Raw genomic sequence first — 20,420 nt, 5'->3', positions numbered from 1 at the left:
TCTACTCTATATTAAACAAATCAACAAGTGCACTTAGAAAAATTATCTTCTTACAGATGAGCCTACCGAGTGAGGGCATTGAACTTGAATGAATTGTGGAGGAAACGGTGGTAGCAATAACATTATTGCTATCTTCAGCAATATCTTGGTTGCATTGGGGACTAAACTTTTAATTGTTGTTTCATTGGATGCATAAGTGGAAGGTAATAAGCCTTTTTCATTGTGTTCCTCTCTCACTTTCTTTAGCCATTGTTCTAGACTAATGGAAGGCCCCACTATTTTGCTAGGAGTTTTTATTAAAATGGAGTTGAATCCCTATATAACTTCCATTCCAATACAAATTGCATAATTTATAATAATTCTTTTGCTAACCATTGAACCCTTAGCACCACTTTATATCACAATTTTTCTTCAAAAGAAGCATTGATACTATTGCTTGACATGATTATGCAATGGAAATGGAAAAAATAAAAATAAGAGAGGAGACAATAATGTCTACTAAGAAAATGCACTGCTAAGGAAAAAAAATCAAACATAAATAAATAATTAATTAATTAAACTACATATATCTATATATATATCTATATATATATCTATATATATATATATATATATATATATATATATATATATATATATATATATATATATATATATATATATATATATATAGATATATATATATATATTGTGAAGAGAATTCTTCATTGAGAAGGAAAGGACTAAACATGATCTAATTAATAATGCAGTTGTTGGTTGTCTTATTGGGGGAAACTTATCTATGAAAGTCTCAACCTTTTATGGGTTATCAAATTTCTATATTCAAAGTTATCTTCAATCATTTGGGTGTGGGGACATTACATATCCATTTTAGATCACATCTTCGCATCGAGAAGCTCTTTAGTCTTCAAAATCTTACAAAAAACCAATCTAGTTCAATGTGCCTTCTTTCTACTTCTCTGGAACATGGCTTTAACATTGGCTGATGGGTATAGCTATTGGATAGAATTATAACTATACATTTCACTCTGATTTTTGACTTTCTTGTTTATGCAATGAAAAAATTTGCTCATTGATTCTTAGTTTTGAGCAATCTCCAGATTTTAACTCCACAATTAATAGCCATTCCCATCTCTTTCAAACTTGGATATGGTCAATCTTGGTAATCAATGAAACCAAGTCAAAATTTGATCTTGTTCTTTAGCATGACCCAAACAAGCTATGCCATCAAGTAAAAATTTGATAAAAGGTCACGTGACAACCTTCTTTGCTACAACCAATTACATCTTAGCATGGAAAAAATTCTCTAGGACCGTGTCAATTGAATTACAATGTTGCATACCCCTACATGGTGCTTGTAGGTGACTTTATAACTAGTAATCTAGTTTATATATTGGTGAGTCACTCTTCAACTAGATCGCAATAAAAGAAATGTCAACCCATCTCTAAAATACTTCTCTGCTCTCTCATACTTCCATTGAACAACTACTTTCTTCATTGGTGAGGTTGACCTCCTCTGTTACTACAACTCCTTGGATAGCTTCTACTCCTTGGGATGGAGATGCAAGGAATTCTTGATCATCTTTACTCCACTCTTCACACTCTCCTCTTGGTTGTGTGGTTTCTAAGGTGAAGCTTTAATGAAGTCATTAACACTTTGCTTCCCAATGACCACTCAACTTGTAGTGGTGGAAAAAATTATTTCCTTTTCCAGTAGAATCCTATTCATGCTTTTTGTAACTCTATTATGATGAAATACAAACGTCATTTGTATTAATGAATTAGATGAATCTTGACCATTGATCTCAAGTGAGGTGAGATCTAATCTTAACCGATTATCACTTTGGAAATTAAGGTTATGGATTCAGTCAACAACTCAAGTTTATAAAAGCTAGGCTAGGTAAAGGAGGAAGACACATAAGAGACATTAATAACTTGAGACACAAAGGAAAATGACTTAAGGAGATCTTAGCAAGGGTGAAGAAGGACTTTCATCTAGAGAGCAGCTCAAGGGAGCAGAGTGCAAGCAGATTAAAACAAAACAAGAGGAGGATAACCCAATAGCTAGACAATATGTTTCTTTTACAGACAGTTTGACCAGTTTTGCTATAGCTTGTAATTTTCTCAGCAGACACATTATTTCTCAGGTTAGGAAAGCGCTTCTAAGCTTTGATCTTATTTAATAAGAAGATGATATGAAGGGTAGAAATTTGTGTGCATGTGTAAAATTGATGTCTACTTGCTTCTGTTGATTTTATTTTATTAACTATTAAAGTCCCAAATGTGCAATTTATTTAATAATCTACAGTTTAATTTAGTTTACCGAAAGAAATTTACTAAGAAATGTTTTGTCTGTTTGTTGGGCTTAAGAAAATTCAACATATTTTCTCTTCATAAGGTGGAGTAGAGTCATCAAATGGCAGGTGAAAATAATTATCATTCCAAAAATGACAAATGTCCATATACCAGTCATCACAATCATCATCTAAATCCACTAAAATATGGTCATAGAGTAAACCTAGCCGATTTCTTTCATTAACATTAGCATTGGCATTTTTTAGGTCCATTAGGTTTTGAGAATAAAAAATTTCATGGCTATAACATAGAGGTTATTGATCGAAAGCACAACATATAATATACTGAATTAAACCTATGAAAATACTATATCCAACGGTGTTGATCTAATGGCAATCTGATAAACCTGTCACAAGATATCAGCTCCACAGTCTATACAGTTGTCATGAAAAAACCCTGAAATATTTGATTTCATATCAGTGATATCTTGACCTCCCGAACTCCAATTGAGATGATTCTTTTCTTTTGAAATCATAAGTTTCTCTAAGAGGAACTCAGATATCAATTGTTTTTGTCAAATTTTACAGCAAAGCTACATAAATGGATCGAAGTGTCGCAACCCTCTTTTCTTTTGTTCCTCTGAAAACCTGTGAAATAGAAAGAAATTATGCCCCATTTGTGGACCAAAAGAGTGCTTTGATACAAACTGCTAAGCACCTAAACATCTTTTATTATTCCCCTTAGGTACCTCCACTAGGTACCCCATATTATCCTCCTAGGTACACTACAAAACAAATAAAAAATGGAAGAGCACAATTTGAATTTATGTCATTCTAACACATATACAAGTAACACAGGCATGTTATCAATGAAAGCATTAAAGATGCAGGAAGGCAAGATGAAAATTAAAGAAGTGGAGGGGCATTCATATCACTCTCTATATGTTCCTAAAAAACAGATTCGAATGGAGAGTTGTGTTGGATGTAGCTGGATTATTTTCAGTTTCTTAAGATTATATTATATGTTTTTATAGTGACAGTCTTTAGACCTGGCTGGAAGATGTTGTTAATGGTGGATAATACATAGTATTAGGGAGATATGTAAGTTATAGAACTATTTTTGTCGTTTGAGAGTTTTGAACAAACACAAGCTATGCATAGATTTCTACTTTAAAGATCAACATATGTTTTTTTTATTCTTTAAAAGAATACATTGTTATATCTCCTTAATAGGGAAAAAATAATTTTTCCAATGACACAGAAAAAGTAAAAGCGGACACATTAAAAATATATAAAATAAGAAACACTCTTTAACTGAAAGAAACTATAGCTAGTTGTAGGTTGTTAAAGGATTCAATACTTACCAATGACACAGAAAAAGTAAAAGCAGAAACTTTACGAAATATATAAAAGAAGGAACCCTCTTTAACTGAAAGAAGCTATAGCAAGTTGTAGGTTGTTAAAGGACTGAGTACTTCTAATTTTGGTATCACCAGAAATTAGTTTACGACTCTATTTCCATCTCCATTTGTCCATATTGGTCCTAACTAGATGCTAATGTTGCAGGTGTATTCTTATAGTAAATATTAAATAGCATTAATAGAAAAGTTATCTAAATGCTTAGTAGGATGTTACCACCTAATGCATGGTTGTATTTAATATTGTGGCAATGCTAGAATAAACCCCATGGAAACACTTTCTTTTGTTAAGACACGTCTAAGTTTAGTGTTAAGCCATTTGTCAAGGTTAATGTTGATGCAATGCAAATATTTACAATCCCATATTGTGGTCCATGCCTACTTGTATTAGGAAGTTGAGGTGGGACAACACATGAAATCTCTCTGGTTTAGTGATCTGGGTTGTTGTATGTCAACATCATGTATGGCATGCCTATCGTCAAAGGAGATAATTTGTGCTTGATCTGCCTATGAAGTCCACTTCATAGATATGGTATGGATGAGTTATCGTGTGTTATGAGTCCAACTGTTATGGACTCAAAGACGACACTGCCATGCCAATTACTATCGATGTAAAAGCCAAGCCCAAACCAGCTAAATCGATCTACAACAAACTGATCTATAACAACATGTTGATCTCTAGTACATAAAAATTTGTTCTTGAAATAACGAAATTATGATAACAACAACAAATTTACCTATACCAATAAATAGATGATGGACTCAGTAACTTACTTGAACCAATTGAAGTGGACGCTTTCAGGCAGATTTCCTCACATCAATCTGAGAAATGCGCGGACTAATGCGACCCTTTCGCTTCTCCAACTTGCCTTACAATCTCATTCTATGAGATGATCTTGGAACAGAACAGTCCTCAGACTAGCGGCCCAGCAGGCTTCAATATTAATTCAAAATAAGATTACACACCATAGATAGCCTCAAGTATGAGAGCTCTGATTACACACACACACTCACTCGAAAACACACCCTGCTGAACTCCTTGAGAGTTCGTTCTTAAATAGCCTAAAATCGAATCTAACTTAGCTAAGACATGACATAAGATAGAAATAATTGAGGGTCCTGTCGGTATCTTTTTCCACCGACGGTGTCTACTCAATCTTTCTTTTGTACAAAGATTCCTATCACAACATGTGACCAACAGTGTCACATTGCTGACAAGAGATTCTTTACCAAGGTCCTTTTGGGCTCCTATCGCTATCATAATCTAATCCACAATCAGAATCAGATAAAGCATCTTTTTCTTTTTCCATAAGCCATGATAGATAGTCCTTCTCCCAAGTGGAGTCATTTTGTATCTGAGCATCTTGATAAACATCAACGAATATTGTTTCTTTTTCTTCATCCACTTTTGCTTTTCCTTTTGAATCATGGATTGCTATTGAAGATTCTTCTTTTCGTGAAGCATGTGAACTCTGTCCCGTGTCATATGAAAATTTTATCGAATCTGCAGTTTTTCGTACACTCTTTGATGGAAAGAGATAATCATCTTTATTCCATCTGTTCACATATGCAAATGGATCAATTTCAATTCCTAGAAAGGAATCTTTTTTACTTTTTCTAAAGTCTGGCAAGGATTGCACTGCCAACTCAACCCCATCTAACAAATCCCATCTGAAAATTTGAAACATGCTGACCGACTGTTCGATGGCAGCTTGAACCCATAGTTTGCACTGGTGACTGACATGTCCTTGATCTTGCCATCCAACTTCAAATATCATTGATGAACAGACCCTGTTTGATAGTAGCAAATTTATAAGACATACAGAATCTTCTGTCCAACTTCCCGAGGAGACACTAATTGTAATTAATGCCTTTTGATTAATAATCAATCGTATCACTCCTTGTTTTCCTTGCATCGGCTCCAGTGTTTTTATCATTGAGATTTTTTCTGGTAATTTTAATGAATGGAATTCTTGAAGCCACATGGAAATCTTCTTTATCTGTTCTGGATTTTCGGCCAATGTAGATTCTAGCACACTATCCGTACCATACATCTGTGCAAACGGATTAGGCTCTATTGGATTGCGGAATTCCATACTTTGATAATCCCAAGGTTCTGTAAAAGTTCTGAGATACTGGAGAGTTCTCAAAATACACTGGGATGCTCTGATTTGAACCTTCTTTTGACATCTGCCATTTTTTATCTCCCAATCAGCAAAAGGCTGAAACAATTCATACTGTGGGAAAGAATCTGTCGATTCAAAATTTTCATCAACCCTTTGTAAGAAAGCTGCATCCAGTTCTTCAAACAAATCAGGAATTCTGAGTGATAACAAAAATCTTTGAACAAGTTCATGCATATTAATTTCTTCAAGATCTAGCATTTTCGCCGAAACGAAAACTGCAACAGAGAAATCAATTCCACCAATTATTTGATAATAATTTAAAGTCTTTAATACTTTGATCATTTCTTCTGTGAAATGTCTACTCCATGTATCATCAAGCAGCTTGAAATAAATCTTCACCTTCATATTTGGCAGAGGATAAACCTTTACCAATTCTTCATCAAGATTAAGAAATATACCAACATTTTTATGCTGCCAAGCCTGGCATCGTTGGATCCACTGATTTCTTCTTAACCTCAACCCAATAACCTTCTTTATTTGATCAACAATGTCATTTGAAAGAAATTCTAAAATTTTAAAACGCTGTACAAAAGTTTCAAAACTATCATCAGCAGGAGATTTTCCTGCAATATCAAACATGCTTTTTCTATGTACATGCACCTTGTTCATTTCACGGGTCAAAGCATCGGCCAAAAAGTTAGAATTTCCTGGGGTCCATTCTACATCAAATCCATACATCTGAAACCACATTTTCCATGCTAACAATCTTCCACGAGCCAATTGTTTTGAAATCTTTGCATTCAGGAAGTATTTAAAATTCATGGAATCAGTTCGGATTAGAAATTTTGCAGGAGCCAAATAAATTTCAAACTTTTGAATTCCATTGAAAATAGCAAGGGTTTCTTTTTCTACAGGGAAATAACCTTTTTGATGTTTCTGGAATTCTCCCGAGGCATATGCACAAAGAACTTCTTCAATTTTTTCTCCTTCTCCTTTTCTTTCAAAAAGTGCTGCTGCCCAAAAATTATCTGAAGCATCTGTTTGTAAGATTAAAAATCCATTACCTGGTGGCTTTAATGCTGGCATATTTTGACATTCCTGCTTAAGCAACTGAACTGCTCTGGTAGCTTCATCGAACCATCCACCATTAATGTATTGACGAATTGGAGAAGTTTTTTCAGAGAGATTTGGGATATATTTATGTACATAATTTAAAATCCCTATAAATCTCTGAATCATATGTTTATCTGTCAACTGATCAGGAAATTCAGATAATTTTGTTAGAACATGCGGCTGCATCTGAATTTTCCCATTACTGATATGAATTCCAAGAAAATCAATATTTTCTTGAAAGAGGATCATTTTCTTTTCCGACAAAACAAGACCATGTGCCTTGGCCTCTTCAAGAAATATCTACAAATGTTTTAAATGAGATTCTAAATCTGAGCTATGTACAAGAATATCATCAATATATACAGCAATGAAATCATATTTACTGAAGATATGATTCATTCTTCTCTAAAAGAAGGCAAGAGCATTCTTCAATCCGAAAGGAACAACCTTCCATTGGAAGAAACCTGCAGGACATGTGAAAGCAGTCTTGTGGCGATCTTCTTCTGCAATCTGAATCTGATAATAGCCTGATTTCATATCAAATTTGCTAAAGATCTTACTTCCTTGAATTTTCTGCATAATGGTTTCTTGTCTAGGCATAGGATAATTAAAGCTTTTTGTTATTGCATTTAATGGCTTGTAGTTAATAACCATCCTATCCTTACCACGAACAATTTCTGAATGATTTCTGACAAGGAATGCAGAACAGGAGTAATGAGATTCACTTCTTTCAATCAACTGAAGATCTAGCAATTCTTGAATCTGCTTTCTCATTTCTTTTTCTTCAGCAGGGGTGCATGGTATTAATTTACCGGTTACCCCATTATCATGTAATGTATTAATTTCTTGTTGTGGACTTTCTGTAGTCCAGAATGCCTGAGGGTTGTTTGAACAGCACTTTAACAATTCCTCATATAGACTGATTTGTTCAGAAGACCAATTGGGATCTCTATTAGCCTTATGGGTAGGTTGTGATTTGGCCTCATACATCATTAGTACTTCTTTCCAATCATGAGACTCGTTTTTTATTTTCTTGGAACCTACCTTTTTCTGACTTTGCTCCCTTCTAGCTTCTGAGTTTGCCATTGTCAATCTTGGAACTGCTACTGCTTTCTTTTTGACATTGCAAATGATTTTGTCTTCACTTATTGTTACAGGCAGTACTGAATTAATAAATGGCATTCCTAAAAATAGACTTGCAGAAGCATAATAATGCTGAATAGCAGAAATTTTGATAATAACCCCCCAAGTTTCAAAGAAATATTATCTACATAATGGGTAAGGTTTATAGATCCACCAATGGTTTCTGACACAAGGATATGCTGCAATGGTTTCCATAATCCTTTGTAAAGAGATGGTCGGGCAAGATTATTGGATCCACCAGTATCAATGAAAGCATCAATATTAATCCATTCACCACGAACTTGAACTTCAACTGGAATGTACAAAAGATTATTGGACTTGACCATCTTTTTAAGAAAAGCATTTTCTTCATCTAAAGCAGAATTATTTACAGGGAGTGATGATGATGATGAAGACGCGACTATTTTAGGATATGGACAGAAAGAACTCACATGTGGTTGTGAAGGCAAGGAATTTAAACTGGGGAAGGAGTTCTTTAAGTCTGCAATAGTAACAGTTTCTATAGAAGAATTCTCTGAGTATTCTTCTGTATAATCTTCTGCTGTATAGTCTTCTGTATCTGTTTCATCACTATAATGATGTTCTTCAACTTCTTCAAATTCACTTGGTTCACTTTCAAAACTAGAATAACAAATATTCATCTTTTGGCTGACATCATTAAGAGATTCCTTGTCAGATAATGAAGCATCAGTCAGAATATATACATCTGATACTTCATCATTGGAATCAACTACTGACCAATCATCTGCAAATTCATCAATCTCAAAACAGGCTTTCAATTTATTAGAGGAACTCTTGGGACATTTGCGAGCAAAATGTCCTTCTTGCTTACATATGAAGCAAGCATTATCTTGTTTTGGTTGTTTCCTCTTTTTAACATATCTAAATTTTTTGAATGGTATTCTAGGATTAGCAACTCTCTTTGGTCTGTATTTACCATACTTTTTAGTTCTTCTTTTTCTGAAAGGAGTCCAGGGTAATACAGAACGACAAACATTCAGATTTGGAGAAACATTATGAACCTGTTTTTGCCAGCACAAATACTTAACCTTTTCTTGACATCTGAATAGGAGATCTATCCAATAGATTTGTTCAATCTTTTTATTTTGAACTTCAATATCTTTCATAATCATATCTCCTAAATTTCCAGGTAATTTTGATAAGAAAGCAACTTTTTGAGTAGGATCATTATTTAAACTGGCTTTAAAAACTTTAGCCATATAGTCTGAGCCAAACTGATCTAGATCCTTTAAATCTTTTAACTCCATTCTAGTTAGATCAGTAATTATTTGCTTTCTTTCATCTGTAGGTTCTGGAACAAATTGAGTAAGCAACAAAACTTCTAAAGTAGCTAGACCCAATGCTGCAACATTTTGTCTTTCTTCATTAGAACCAGCCATCCACCAATCCCACACAATACCTGCCATACGTTTTTCTGCTAGCAAGAAAATTGAGAAATTATCCAACTTGGATACTACTTGCATTTGGTACAAAGCACCAATCCATATTCTAATTGATTCAGCTGGATTTTTAGATTTATCTAAATCTAGAACATATCCAAATGAATTAGTAGCAAATAAATCTTCTTCTACTCTTGGATACTTTGGTTCTTTATACATATTAGCTTTCTGCAGGCAGGGCATTATGAATGATGGAAATAGAGTAGCAGCATTTTCAAAAGTAGCCAGTTCGCTTTTATTTCTGTGAGCTGTGGTTGGATTTGACTTGTCTACTCTAAAGCCAATTTGGCTACTGCTAGACTCAGCTACTTCTTCTTGGGAATCACTCGTTTCCCATTTTTGAGGAATCTCCATCGTTTTAGAAAACTTTGGAGGCTGTGACTCTTTCTTCTTTCTTTCTCTTCTTCGTCTTTCTTTTTCTTCTCTGCGTTGTTGATCAGCTGTTTGTTCATCATGGAGAAGTTTAAGATTTGCTAAAATTAATTCACTTTGACTTCCCAAATCATCTAAAACTTCTTCTGCATGGGCACACCATGTAGTCAAATAATTGCCTATCTGATATGTCTGATCAAGATCATTGGTATTCTGTGCATTATGTTCAATCAATGGAGCACAGTCTGCACGAGTGGTTGGTTGCCGAGAAGAGGAAGAAGTGGTACAGAACTTTGTACGAGGAGGCCATTTGCCACCTTTGACATATCTACGATTGGCATATTGCCATTCTTCAACAGGAGGAAAATATCCTATACGATGCATTTTATTTACAGTGGGTAAAAAAGGTTTAGACTCTGGTATATACAATTCAGTAGATGACAATACAGGCTCGGGCTGACTGACTTCTTGGATAGTAGATAAATCATGACTACTTGTCGGAACATCAGTTGGAGCAATAGGAAACACATATTTTTTCTGCCTGGTAATTGGTCGAGGTACTTTTGGCCTTGGAGGAATCAGTTTTACTTGGCCATCTATTTATTGGTACAACAACAATAGTTTTTACTATGTAAAACACAAATTTAGAGCATTGGTCTGGTTTTACATTAACTTAAAATTATCATAACAAGCATTGCAAAAGAAATTATAGAACCTGGGAAGCGTGGAAGTGAACAAGATTACAAAAATCTTCAAAAAAACATTATTGATAAAATAAACTCTTTAACTGTAGATAAGATAGTAACACTTTCCTAAGAACCTATCCTCACAGGCTCAGGCCCAAGCAGACCCCATACAAGCATTCACCCAGGATATCCCTACGCTAAAGCCTGATCTTTTTTATAATGAAAATCCGACTTTTGCTATGCTATCTTTCTCAGCTTGACCAATTGAAAATATCTTAAAAAAAACATTGGCAACAAAGATGGCATGATTAGTGTTGGACAGGTGAAATTTTAAATTTCTTAAAATGTTGAATCTCATCAGTAACTTTCATACCATTTCAGAAAAACGGTCCTAAAGATCAACCAAGTGATGAGGGGAAAAAGGTAGCAAATTTGAACTATTATAAGAATGGTTGCTAACTCCTTACCAAGTTTTTCAAATCTGAGGTTGTTGATTCTGATCCATTTGGCTTCTAGCATGCTTCTTGCCAACATCCCAGGGGGAAAAGAAATTATGCAACAGATCCTCTTAGATGTGCACACCTTACTGTAGATGTTTCACTGAAAAATGAAAATTATATAAAGAAAACAACAAGAAAGAATTTACAAATAGTTTAAACCTTATAAGACCAAACATATAAATAGCTCCCATCCCTCCTCTATCTAGGGAGTCACCTGGTCTGCTTATTTCCCTAGAGATAAGGTTCCATCCAAAACAAGTGGCTATTTGGAAGGAATCGTGTAACAAAATGCTGACAAACTTCCTATGAATGTAGGACCAAGGATAAGTGAGCAACCAAACACATTGGGATGACGGAATGTGCCAATTATTTTTTTCCTAGTCAATCATGCATCAGAAGTTGTGATTTAGAGTAGTGGCTAGGGTTCTACTTTACAAGAGGCATGAGTGAAATGGATCGCAATCCATTACCATTAGGAATGGTGTTTTATACCAATAGCAGTAGTAAAATTCATTACCACACACTTTTTTCCCAAGAAAAGAAACAGAGACCATTAACAAAGCACAGAGAGAAAGTGTGCATACTAGTGTCCAATTTTTAGCTTGGATTTGAAATGTGTTAATTCCAACTAAGTCTCATAGATATAGAAGATCTGGAAATAATGAGATTATGCTACTGTAGAAACACATAAAATTTTAAGGTACCTACATTTGGGATTTGAATATTTCCTTTTACAAGTTAACCATGATTCAAATAGTCAGAATTTCACATATATCCCATTGTAGGAATTTACAGGGTAAGTTCCTCAGTCAAAACACCAAAGGACATCGCTCACAAACAGATCACAGATCAATACACCAGTATTCTTGACATGGTTAAAACCCTCAAAGAGGGAAATAGTCCATGGCTTGAGCCAACGCGACCACTTCAGGCAATTTATTAATAAAAGAAAGAAAATTTACATAAGCGTCTCTCATGAACGGTCACCCTGCAAATGACCCTCCATGCTCTTTAAATAGAGATCATGGACCGATTGGGTGTTAAGCCACGGATCAAGTGTCGGTAATACCGAGGAGAGAATGAACCGTCAGTTCACTTCATGTCTAGGAACACATCGTGACCGTCGAATTGTAAGTTACAAAAGTACATAGTAAAGAAACACACTTTACCTAACTCTACACTAGACCAAGTTATACTTAACTATTTCCTATGTGTCAGAATATCCTAACATCCCCCCTTAAGAACAACTTGGGATAGGATTGAAGGATGTACAAATATGACACAATAGGAAAAGGAAGAATGCATTAGAGCCTATCCCCCCTTGGTGACAACTTCTTGAACTCCAACCATAAATCGAAGTTTAGTAAACTTCACCTTTGTGAGAGCCTTTGTAAAGATGTCTGCAACTTTATCATCGGTTGAACAATATTGCACTTCAAGAACATGGTCATGAATGAGCTTTCTGATGAAGTGCATGTGTTTTTTGTGTTGATGTTGGACTGGATCTTTGCATAGTTGAATGGCACTTTGATTATCACACCAAAGTGTAGTCGGATGTTACTGCTGAAAGCCAAACTCTGGTAGGATCTAACGAAGCCACAAGGCTTCCTTACTAGCTTCTATGGTGCCATGATACTCTGCTTCTGCTGCAGAAATAGAAATGGCACTTTGTTTCTTGCAAGCCCATGTAATAGGTCCAGAACCAAGAGTGTAGACATAACCTGCAGTAGACTTCTGATCATCAGGGTCACTGGCCCAATCGGAATCAGTGAAACCAACCAATAGAGGAGATGCTTCTACATATAATGAATACCAAACTCAATTGTACCCCAAACATAACGAAGTATTCTTTTAGCTTCTTTCCAATGACTTTCATGTGGGTTTTGCATAAATCAAGAAATAAGGCTAACATCAAAGGAAAGGTCAGGACAAGTATGGGTCAAATACAAAATGTTTCCTACAAGTTGGCAGTTTAAGGTAGCAACAACGTTAGGGGAAGTAAAAATGACTGAAAGTTGGCTCCAGATTGAAAGGGAGAAGGGGATGGCTTAACATCTTCCATGTGAAAGTGGAGTAGAAGATCACAGGCATACTTGGACTGGGAAGGGAAATACCTTCCTTGGATTGCAAGACTTGAAGACTAATAAAATAATGCAAGTGTCCTAAGTCTGTCATTTCAAACTACTTTTTAAGACTAGACTTCACGTGGTTTATAAGGTTGGTACCACTACCAGTATGGATAATATCATCAACATAAAGAACAAGAATGATAAGAGACTTACCCACTTTCTTGGTGTAGACAATATTGTCAGAATGACACCTAGAAAAGCCAGTATCTAAAAGAAAGCTATCCATTTTGGCATACCAAGCCCGAGGGGCTTGCTTGAGACCATAAATGGATTTCTTATGTCGACATACAAGGTTAGAGTCTATTTGTCTAAAGCCAAGAGGTTGTTCCATAAAGATTTCTTCATGCAAGTCCCCATGCAAGAAGGTAGATTTAACATCCATCTAATGGACTTCCCATTTCAAAGAGGCAGCAAGGGAAAGAACAAGGCGAATAGAGTTCATTTTGGCAATAGGGGATAAGGTTTTAGTATAGTCAATGCCTTCAACTTGTGAAAATCACTTAGCAACAAGACGAGCTTTATGTTTATCAACTTTTCCATCTGGTCCAAACTTGGTTCTGTAAACCCATTTACATCTAACAAGTTTTCTTCCCTTTGGAAGAGGGACAAGATCCCATGTATCATTTTCCAATAATGAACGATATTCTTCATTCATAGTTGTGTCCCAATATGGATGGCCTGAAGTTTCTGCAAAGATGGCAGGATCATGATTCATTGAAGCTTGATCCAGTAAATAAGAGGCTTTATCGAACTGAGAACGTGTACATCGTTGATCTGTAGGATCACCTGCAAGAGCACCTTCTTCATCTCGAGTAGCATGGACCTATTTTGGAAGCTGAGGAGTTGAAGGAGGATCCTAAGAAGGTGGGGGAGGATTGTCATCCTCGTTGTCATCATCTGAAGAAGAAATGTTCTCATAAGTAGAAGGGATAGAGAGAGGTGGCACATCCACCGAACTAGGCTCGTAAGCCGATATATTTTCAACAAACTTTACATCTCTTCTAATGATAATATTTTTGGACTTAAGTGGAATAAGTCTATATCCTTTGACATATTCAGAATATCCAACAAAAATACATTTTTCACTCTTAGGTTCTAAAGCTTTATGTTTCTCATCTAGAATATGGGCCCATGCTTCACTTACAAAAACACAAAAGTGACTTACATCTGGTCTAATTGAGCTCCATGCTTGTTCTCGAGTGATATTCTTTAAAACCTTAGTAGGAGCGCAATTTACTATGTAATTTGCATAGTTAATTGCTTCTGCCCAAAAATTAGGACCAAGTTCTTTAGATTGAAGCATACAATTAGCCATTTCCTTTAAGGTGCAATTCTTCCTTTTAGCTACACCATTTTGTTGTGGAGTATTTGGAACAATGTGTTGCATTTGAATTCCATGCTCAGTGAAAAGGTTGATGAATTTGTTGTTAACGTATTCTCCACCATTATCAGATCTTAGCTTAAGAATTTGATGTCCAGATTGTTTCTCAACAAAGGCCTTAAAGGACAAGAACATGTTAAATACTTCACTCTTGAGTTTTAAGAAGTATACCCAAGTGCATCTGGATAAATCATCAATGGAAGTTAAGAAATACTTGTAGCCAGAGAATGAAACAACTAGAAGTGGACCACATAAATCACTATACATAAGTTGTAAAGGGGTTGAGGCATGCCAAGAGGCACGTTTTTTAAAACTATCCCGATGATGTTTTCCGAGTACACATCTGGAACAAACACCATCTCTGCAAGATACCATAGGAAGACCTGTCACCATATTTTCTTTACATAGATTTTGAAGGGAGCAATAGTTTAAGTGACCAAATCGCTCATGCCAAAGTTTGCTTACTTCATCATTATGAGCAACAAATACCGAGGGACGTGTTGGTGACCCAAAGTTGTTAAAATTATACAACCTTGTAGAATCATCAGCAATGCCAGTAGCTAAAATCTATCTAGGATCTCTTAGGTCCTTAATTCCAACATCGTGAGGTGAAAATTCAACGATTTTACCTTCACCTGAATGAGTTATCTGATATACAGATAGAAGGTTGCAGGATAAGGTTGGAACACATAATACATCATTAAATTGACCATTGTCTAGATGAATAGTTCTAGTCCCTACAACACTAAGAGATCTATCATCACCAACATATATATTTTTGGTGTTACAATCAATTAAAGAAGAAAACATGGCTTTGTTTTTGGCCATGTGATAAGAAGCTCCAGAATCAATGAGCCACTCCTGAGAATGAGAAGAAGAAGATACATTAAGTGCATAACCAGACCGGGATGCTTGACAACCACATGCAAAAAGTGTTATTCCTAAAGATGAAGTTGAAGTTGAAGAATGATCCAAATGGATGTTATGCTTCTTCATTGCTACTTCCAAGGCTTCCATATTCTTAAAGCATTTGGGTTCTAAATGGCCATCTCGATTACAAAAGTTTCAGTGTCTATTAGTCTTCTTCCCTTTGTTTTTATTTTCCTTTTCATTTTGTTGAATTGATTTTTCATTTTGAGACTGAAATTGCTTAGGACCCTTGTATGTTTAGGACCATTCTTTTTAGGATACTACTTCTTAGGATTCTTTGAATTTGGTTGTTGTTGGGCAACTAAGGCTTTCTTAGAAGAGTTTCCAAGATTAAGAAGACCAAGATGTAAGAGTTTTTCTTGTTCTCTTATTAAAGAATCACAAAAGGCAACAAAATAGGGGGACTTGCAATCTTGTCCTTGAGAAATAAAGGCTTCTCTAGTAGAATGGAAGGTAGAAACAAACACAAAGTAGGCTAGTCCCAACTTAGTAAGAATGGAATAGATAAGGCTACCATCTTCTTTCTTAACCTTAACACCTTCCAAGAGAATTCTAAGGGTCTTGAACTTGGACAAAAAATCTTCAATGGAAGAAAAATTATTAGGATCCACCATAAGCAACTCATTTTCGAGTTGATGGGATCTGATTTCATTTTTAATTCCAAAAACTTTAGTGAATTATTTCATTCCTTCATTAGGGGTATCAAGTTCTGCAGTATGGAATCTAAGATCTAGGGAAATAGACATCCCTATCAACCCACGTGCTTGATCTTGCCTATTTTCTCATTTGGCTGCCTTATCTTCATCTTTAGGTTTAGTTTCTTGGCATGAGGCTATTCTGTAAATACCTTTACTTCTAGATAAATCCACAATGTAGGACCACCATTGGAAGTAGTTGGTGCTATCAAGAATAACATGGCATGGACTTTCCATTTTAATAGAAACTAAAGTTGTAGATGCTAAAACTAAGTGTTCCAATGGAAAGATCTCGAAAAATTAGGCCGATTAAAAAAAAAACAGCTTCCAGATGAAGAAGTTATGGATTTTTGAAGAAAAGTATTTGAAAATGTCGACGAAGTGCGTGAATGTGCGAAAATGAATGATAATGTTATATTTATAAAAAAAATCCTCTCCCTTTCCAAACTTAATCTAATCAGCTCACTTTTACAAAAAAATTATGTGACCCACTTTTATAAATAAGTGAAAGTCACTTTTACAATGGTACTTTAGGAGCTACCCACTAAATTGTAACTTAAATAAAAGATAAAGAGACTTTGGAATTATAAGTGATTCACTTTTTATAATGGGTGAGAACACTTTTATATAAAGTAACTTTAAAACATAAGCTATATGTGTTTTTTGAAAGAGTAACTCAACAAAAAGAAATACTTGAACTCAAGACCTCTATTCTCATAAAGTAACTTTGGACCAAGTGGACTAGTTTAAAAGGTTAGTAATTTTTATAAAAGAGGAAGGGTTTTTTTTTTTTTTAGTCACTGAAGCTTTAGTGTGCGTGCTTACTTGAAAAAACTCTTTTTTCCTACAAAACAAAAAACCACACAACCCAATATTGACATACAAAAAAAACCAAACCTTATGGCTTGAAGTTAGCTTTTGCCGGAAACTAAATATTTTCGTCAATGTTTCTGATTTTCCGAGATCACTCTAAGGCATGGCGGAAAAGAGCATATGCATGAGAAAAATCCTTCCTTTCTGTTTCTAATTTTCCCAGATTTCACAGAGTCTAGGGGCAAAGAGCATACGCAGAAATGAAAGGTATAGATCCGGTAATAAAAACCAGAGAGATAAATAAATCGAAATAAATAGAGAGAAAATAACTAAAACTGCAAATAAACACTTTATACCTCCAGATCTTAAAAATGACGTAGATAGGGCTACCGGAAACCTTTTCGTGTGAAACAAAAGAGGTTCCTCATTGTAACAAATGATCCTAGCATAATAGAGCAGTCCTCTCGGCCCGAAAGCAGTCAGAAACAGTAGATATAGGAAACGACAATCGAATGCAGTTGCACCGACTTCCGATTTGGATTTCCAATAGATGCGACCCTCAAATAGCTTTGATACCATGTAGAAATTCACAGGGTAAGTTCCTCAATCAGAATACCAAAGGACACTGCTCACAAACAAATCACAGATCAATACACCAGTATTCTTCACGTGGTTAAAACGCTCAAAGAGGGAAACAGTCCATGGCCTGAGCCAACACGGCCACTTTAGGCAATTTATTAATAAAAGAAAGAAAATTTACATAGGCTTCTCTCATGAACGGTCACCCTACAAATGACCATCCATGCTCTTTAAATAGAGATCATGGACCAATCTGGTGTTAAGCCACGGATTAAGTGTCAGTAATACCGAGGAGAGAATAAACCATCGGATTACTTCATGTCTAGGAACATATCGTGACCGTCAGGTTGTAAGTTACAAAAATACATAGTAAAGAAACACACTTTACCTAACTCTATACAAGACCAAGTTATACTTAATTGTTTCCTATGTGTCGGAATATCCTAACACCCATCACAATTCAAAGGGAGAAAGCAATACATGATCGTTGCAAAACTACTAGCAAAAAACAAATTATCTGGTGATGAGAGTTTTTTCATCTTTCAAAAGTGTGTTACCTGATGCATTCTTTGTGATTGTATTACAACTTAGTATCCTTCAATTACAATCAATCACAACTGAGTATCCTTCAATAGTGCATGTTGATTGTGATTGTGGTGCGACAAAAAACTGGCCAAAAAAGGATCCCAGACTAGAACTGAATGTGTCGTGATTATCTTCTATATATGCTAGTTCCCACTCATTGTGTCATGATTATCTTCTCTATATACTAGTTCCCACTCATTACTCATGTGGGTTAGAGGGATCATGGCACTGGATCATAACAGACTGATGATCACTTGGTTAATGTTCTCAAACTTCTTTCAATCAATAACACCAACCAACATAATCTAACCCTCTAATCCTGACCAAAATAGATCTTTTAGAGGAGGGCAAGCTTGCCACTGTACATTTCAAGTAACTTTTTGGCATGAGGACTGCACTGGACATATTTTTTGAGGAACTTCTGCTCACTTAAACAAAGCGGGGGAAGGATACCAGGAGGGCACTTGGAAGGTTTCATTTCACTGAAAACACTCAACACCTTATGGCGGGGCTTCATCCTACACTTCAAGCTATAAAAAGACACAAACATAGGATATGAAAAAAGAAACTTTGCAGGAAGCCCTGCAATGTGCATAAACAAGTCCATGTCCTTTTGCACCTTATCCATGGAAGCTTTTAATATAAGTGGGTGCCTCCTAAAAAACTCCTTGATGTCATCTCCGCGGATCCCAAAACTTGTAAAATGCTTCAATCTCTTTTTCCAAAATTCAGGCTCGTTACGTTTAAGTAGAATACCAGGTTCCGATTTAAAAACAATTGCGACATTAGTCTCTAATTTGAACAGGTTTTGAAAATACTGGATGTTGGGATGCAAAGTTTTCTCGAGATTTCCACCAAGCAATCTCAATCCATTAGATATGACATTTCCCAAGTCTTGTGTAGGAAGCCCCGATGTTTTCATGAACTCAATCTTGGGTTTCAACTGTCGATCAACATTGAGAAAAAGAATAGTTGGGCATCTGGTAATAGTCATCCTTACCTGGCATTTTGTGAATCTTGAATCTCTCAGTATTTGTACCACTTGTTGCGTTGTATGAGTTGATCTCGTCGCAACCATGCATGGCCTTGCTTTAAGGATAACTGAGAGCTCAGACTGATAGAACTCACATTCGTTGAGTAAGAATTCTAAAACGGGGCATGTGTTCTCTACTTCTAGGTAGCTTGTGGAGTTGTCTTTATCAGTAGTAGTCATAGAAAGCCGTGATAATTTTAACAAAATAATAGGGGGAAAGGTGAAGATAGTGCTGCAATAGCCGCTGCCAAGGGGTGACGTTGAGATCCCAAAGATGAATCCAATTAATGAGCGAACATGGCCATTGGTGAAGCTCTGAAATTAGGGATTCCTCCAAAATGATTCCATAAAAAATCGCTGAAAAGATAAATGTATTTGTTTATTATATTCCATACAAATAGATATATAAGCTATATGTATGAAATGGAGGGAAATCTCGAGTAATTAATCATTTTGCAATTAACTAATAATATAATAACGAGATTATTTATTATTATTAATTATTAGTATTTTTTTCATGTCTAAATTATTTTGCAATCTATTTATTTATTATCATTTTTATGATATTAATAACGAAATTATTTATTATCATCAGTTATTATTATTTTTTTCAAATTTGTTTGGATTTTAATTTTTTTTTTTTTTATTTTAAATTATGAAAATTTTTTTATAAGTTAAAATTAAATAAATATAATAATATTATGGAAAATTGAATGAGGGAGTTATGTCAAAAATATCCAATAAAAGATCTTAGCTTGAGTGGTTTGATGAATAATTATGTTGTAAGTGACCTATGTGTGGTTTGATGAACAATTATGTTATAAGTGACCTATGTGTGGCATTTATGAAAAAGTGATATTTAGTGTAAGTTACCAATTCTTCAAAAATTATCATTCCCATTAAAAAAGAGAGATAAATTTATGGAGTTAATGTAGAGTTTTAAATCACTAGTGTAGAACAAGTTGTTCTTGATATAGAAAATGTATTTAGATTATTTTAGTAGAATTTCCCTAGAAGCTTTCTCCAAGCAATGGGAATATAACAAGTAAAAAAGGACTAATTGGATAATTAAGGCTGCCCAAAATTTGTCAAGGAGTTTACTTTCCTTCATTTTTGAGGTTGGCTTTTCTATAAACCAAATCTTCATGCATGGACCTTGGTTT

At 35.1% G+C, this 20,420-nt stretch overlaps 1 protein-coding gene across 1 annotated transcript; it reads right to left on the bottom strand.

Moving 5' to 3' along the window:
- Nucleotides 1-18,561: 18,561 nt before the first annotated feature.
- Nucleotides 18,562-19,218, bottom strand: LOC149240316 (transcription termination factor MTERF8, chloroplastic-like). The gene has a single exon (XM_089370133.1). It carries the CDS (start codon nucleotides 19,216-19,218, stop codon nucleotides 18,562-18,564), a length of 657 nt encoding a protein of 218 aa, XP_089226259.1.
- Nucleotides 19,219-20,420: the final 1,202 nt, after the last annotated feature.

Source organism: Pinus tabuliformis, chromosome 8 (assembly GCF_031772625.1).
Source record: "Pinus tabuliformis cultivar Carrire ecotype Pingquan chromosome 8, CPIR1, whole genome shotgun sequence".
Taxonomy (NCBI): Eukaryota; Viridiplantae; Streptophyta; class Pinopsida; order Pinales; family Pinaceae; genus Pinus; species Pinus tabuliformis.
Note: the sequence above shows the minus strand (reverse complement) of the source record. Positions and strands in the feature narration are given on the sequence as shown.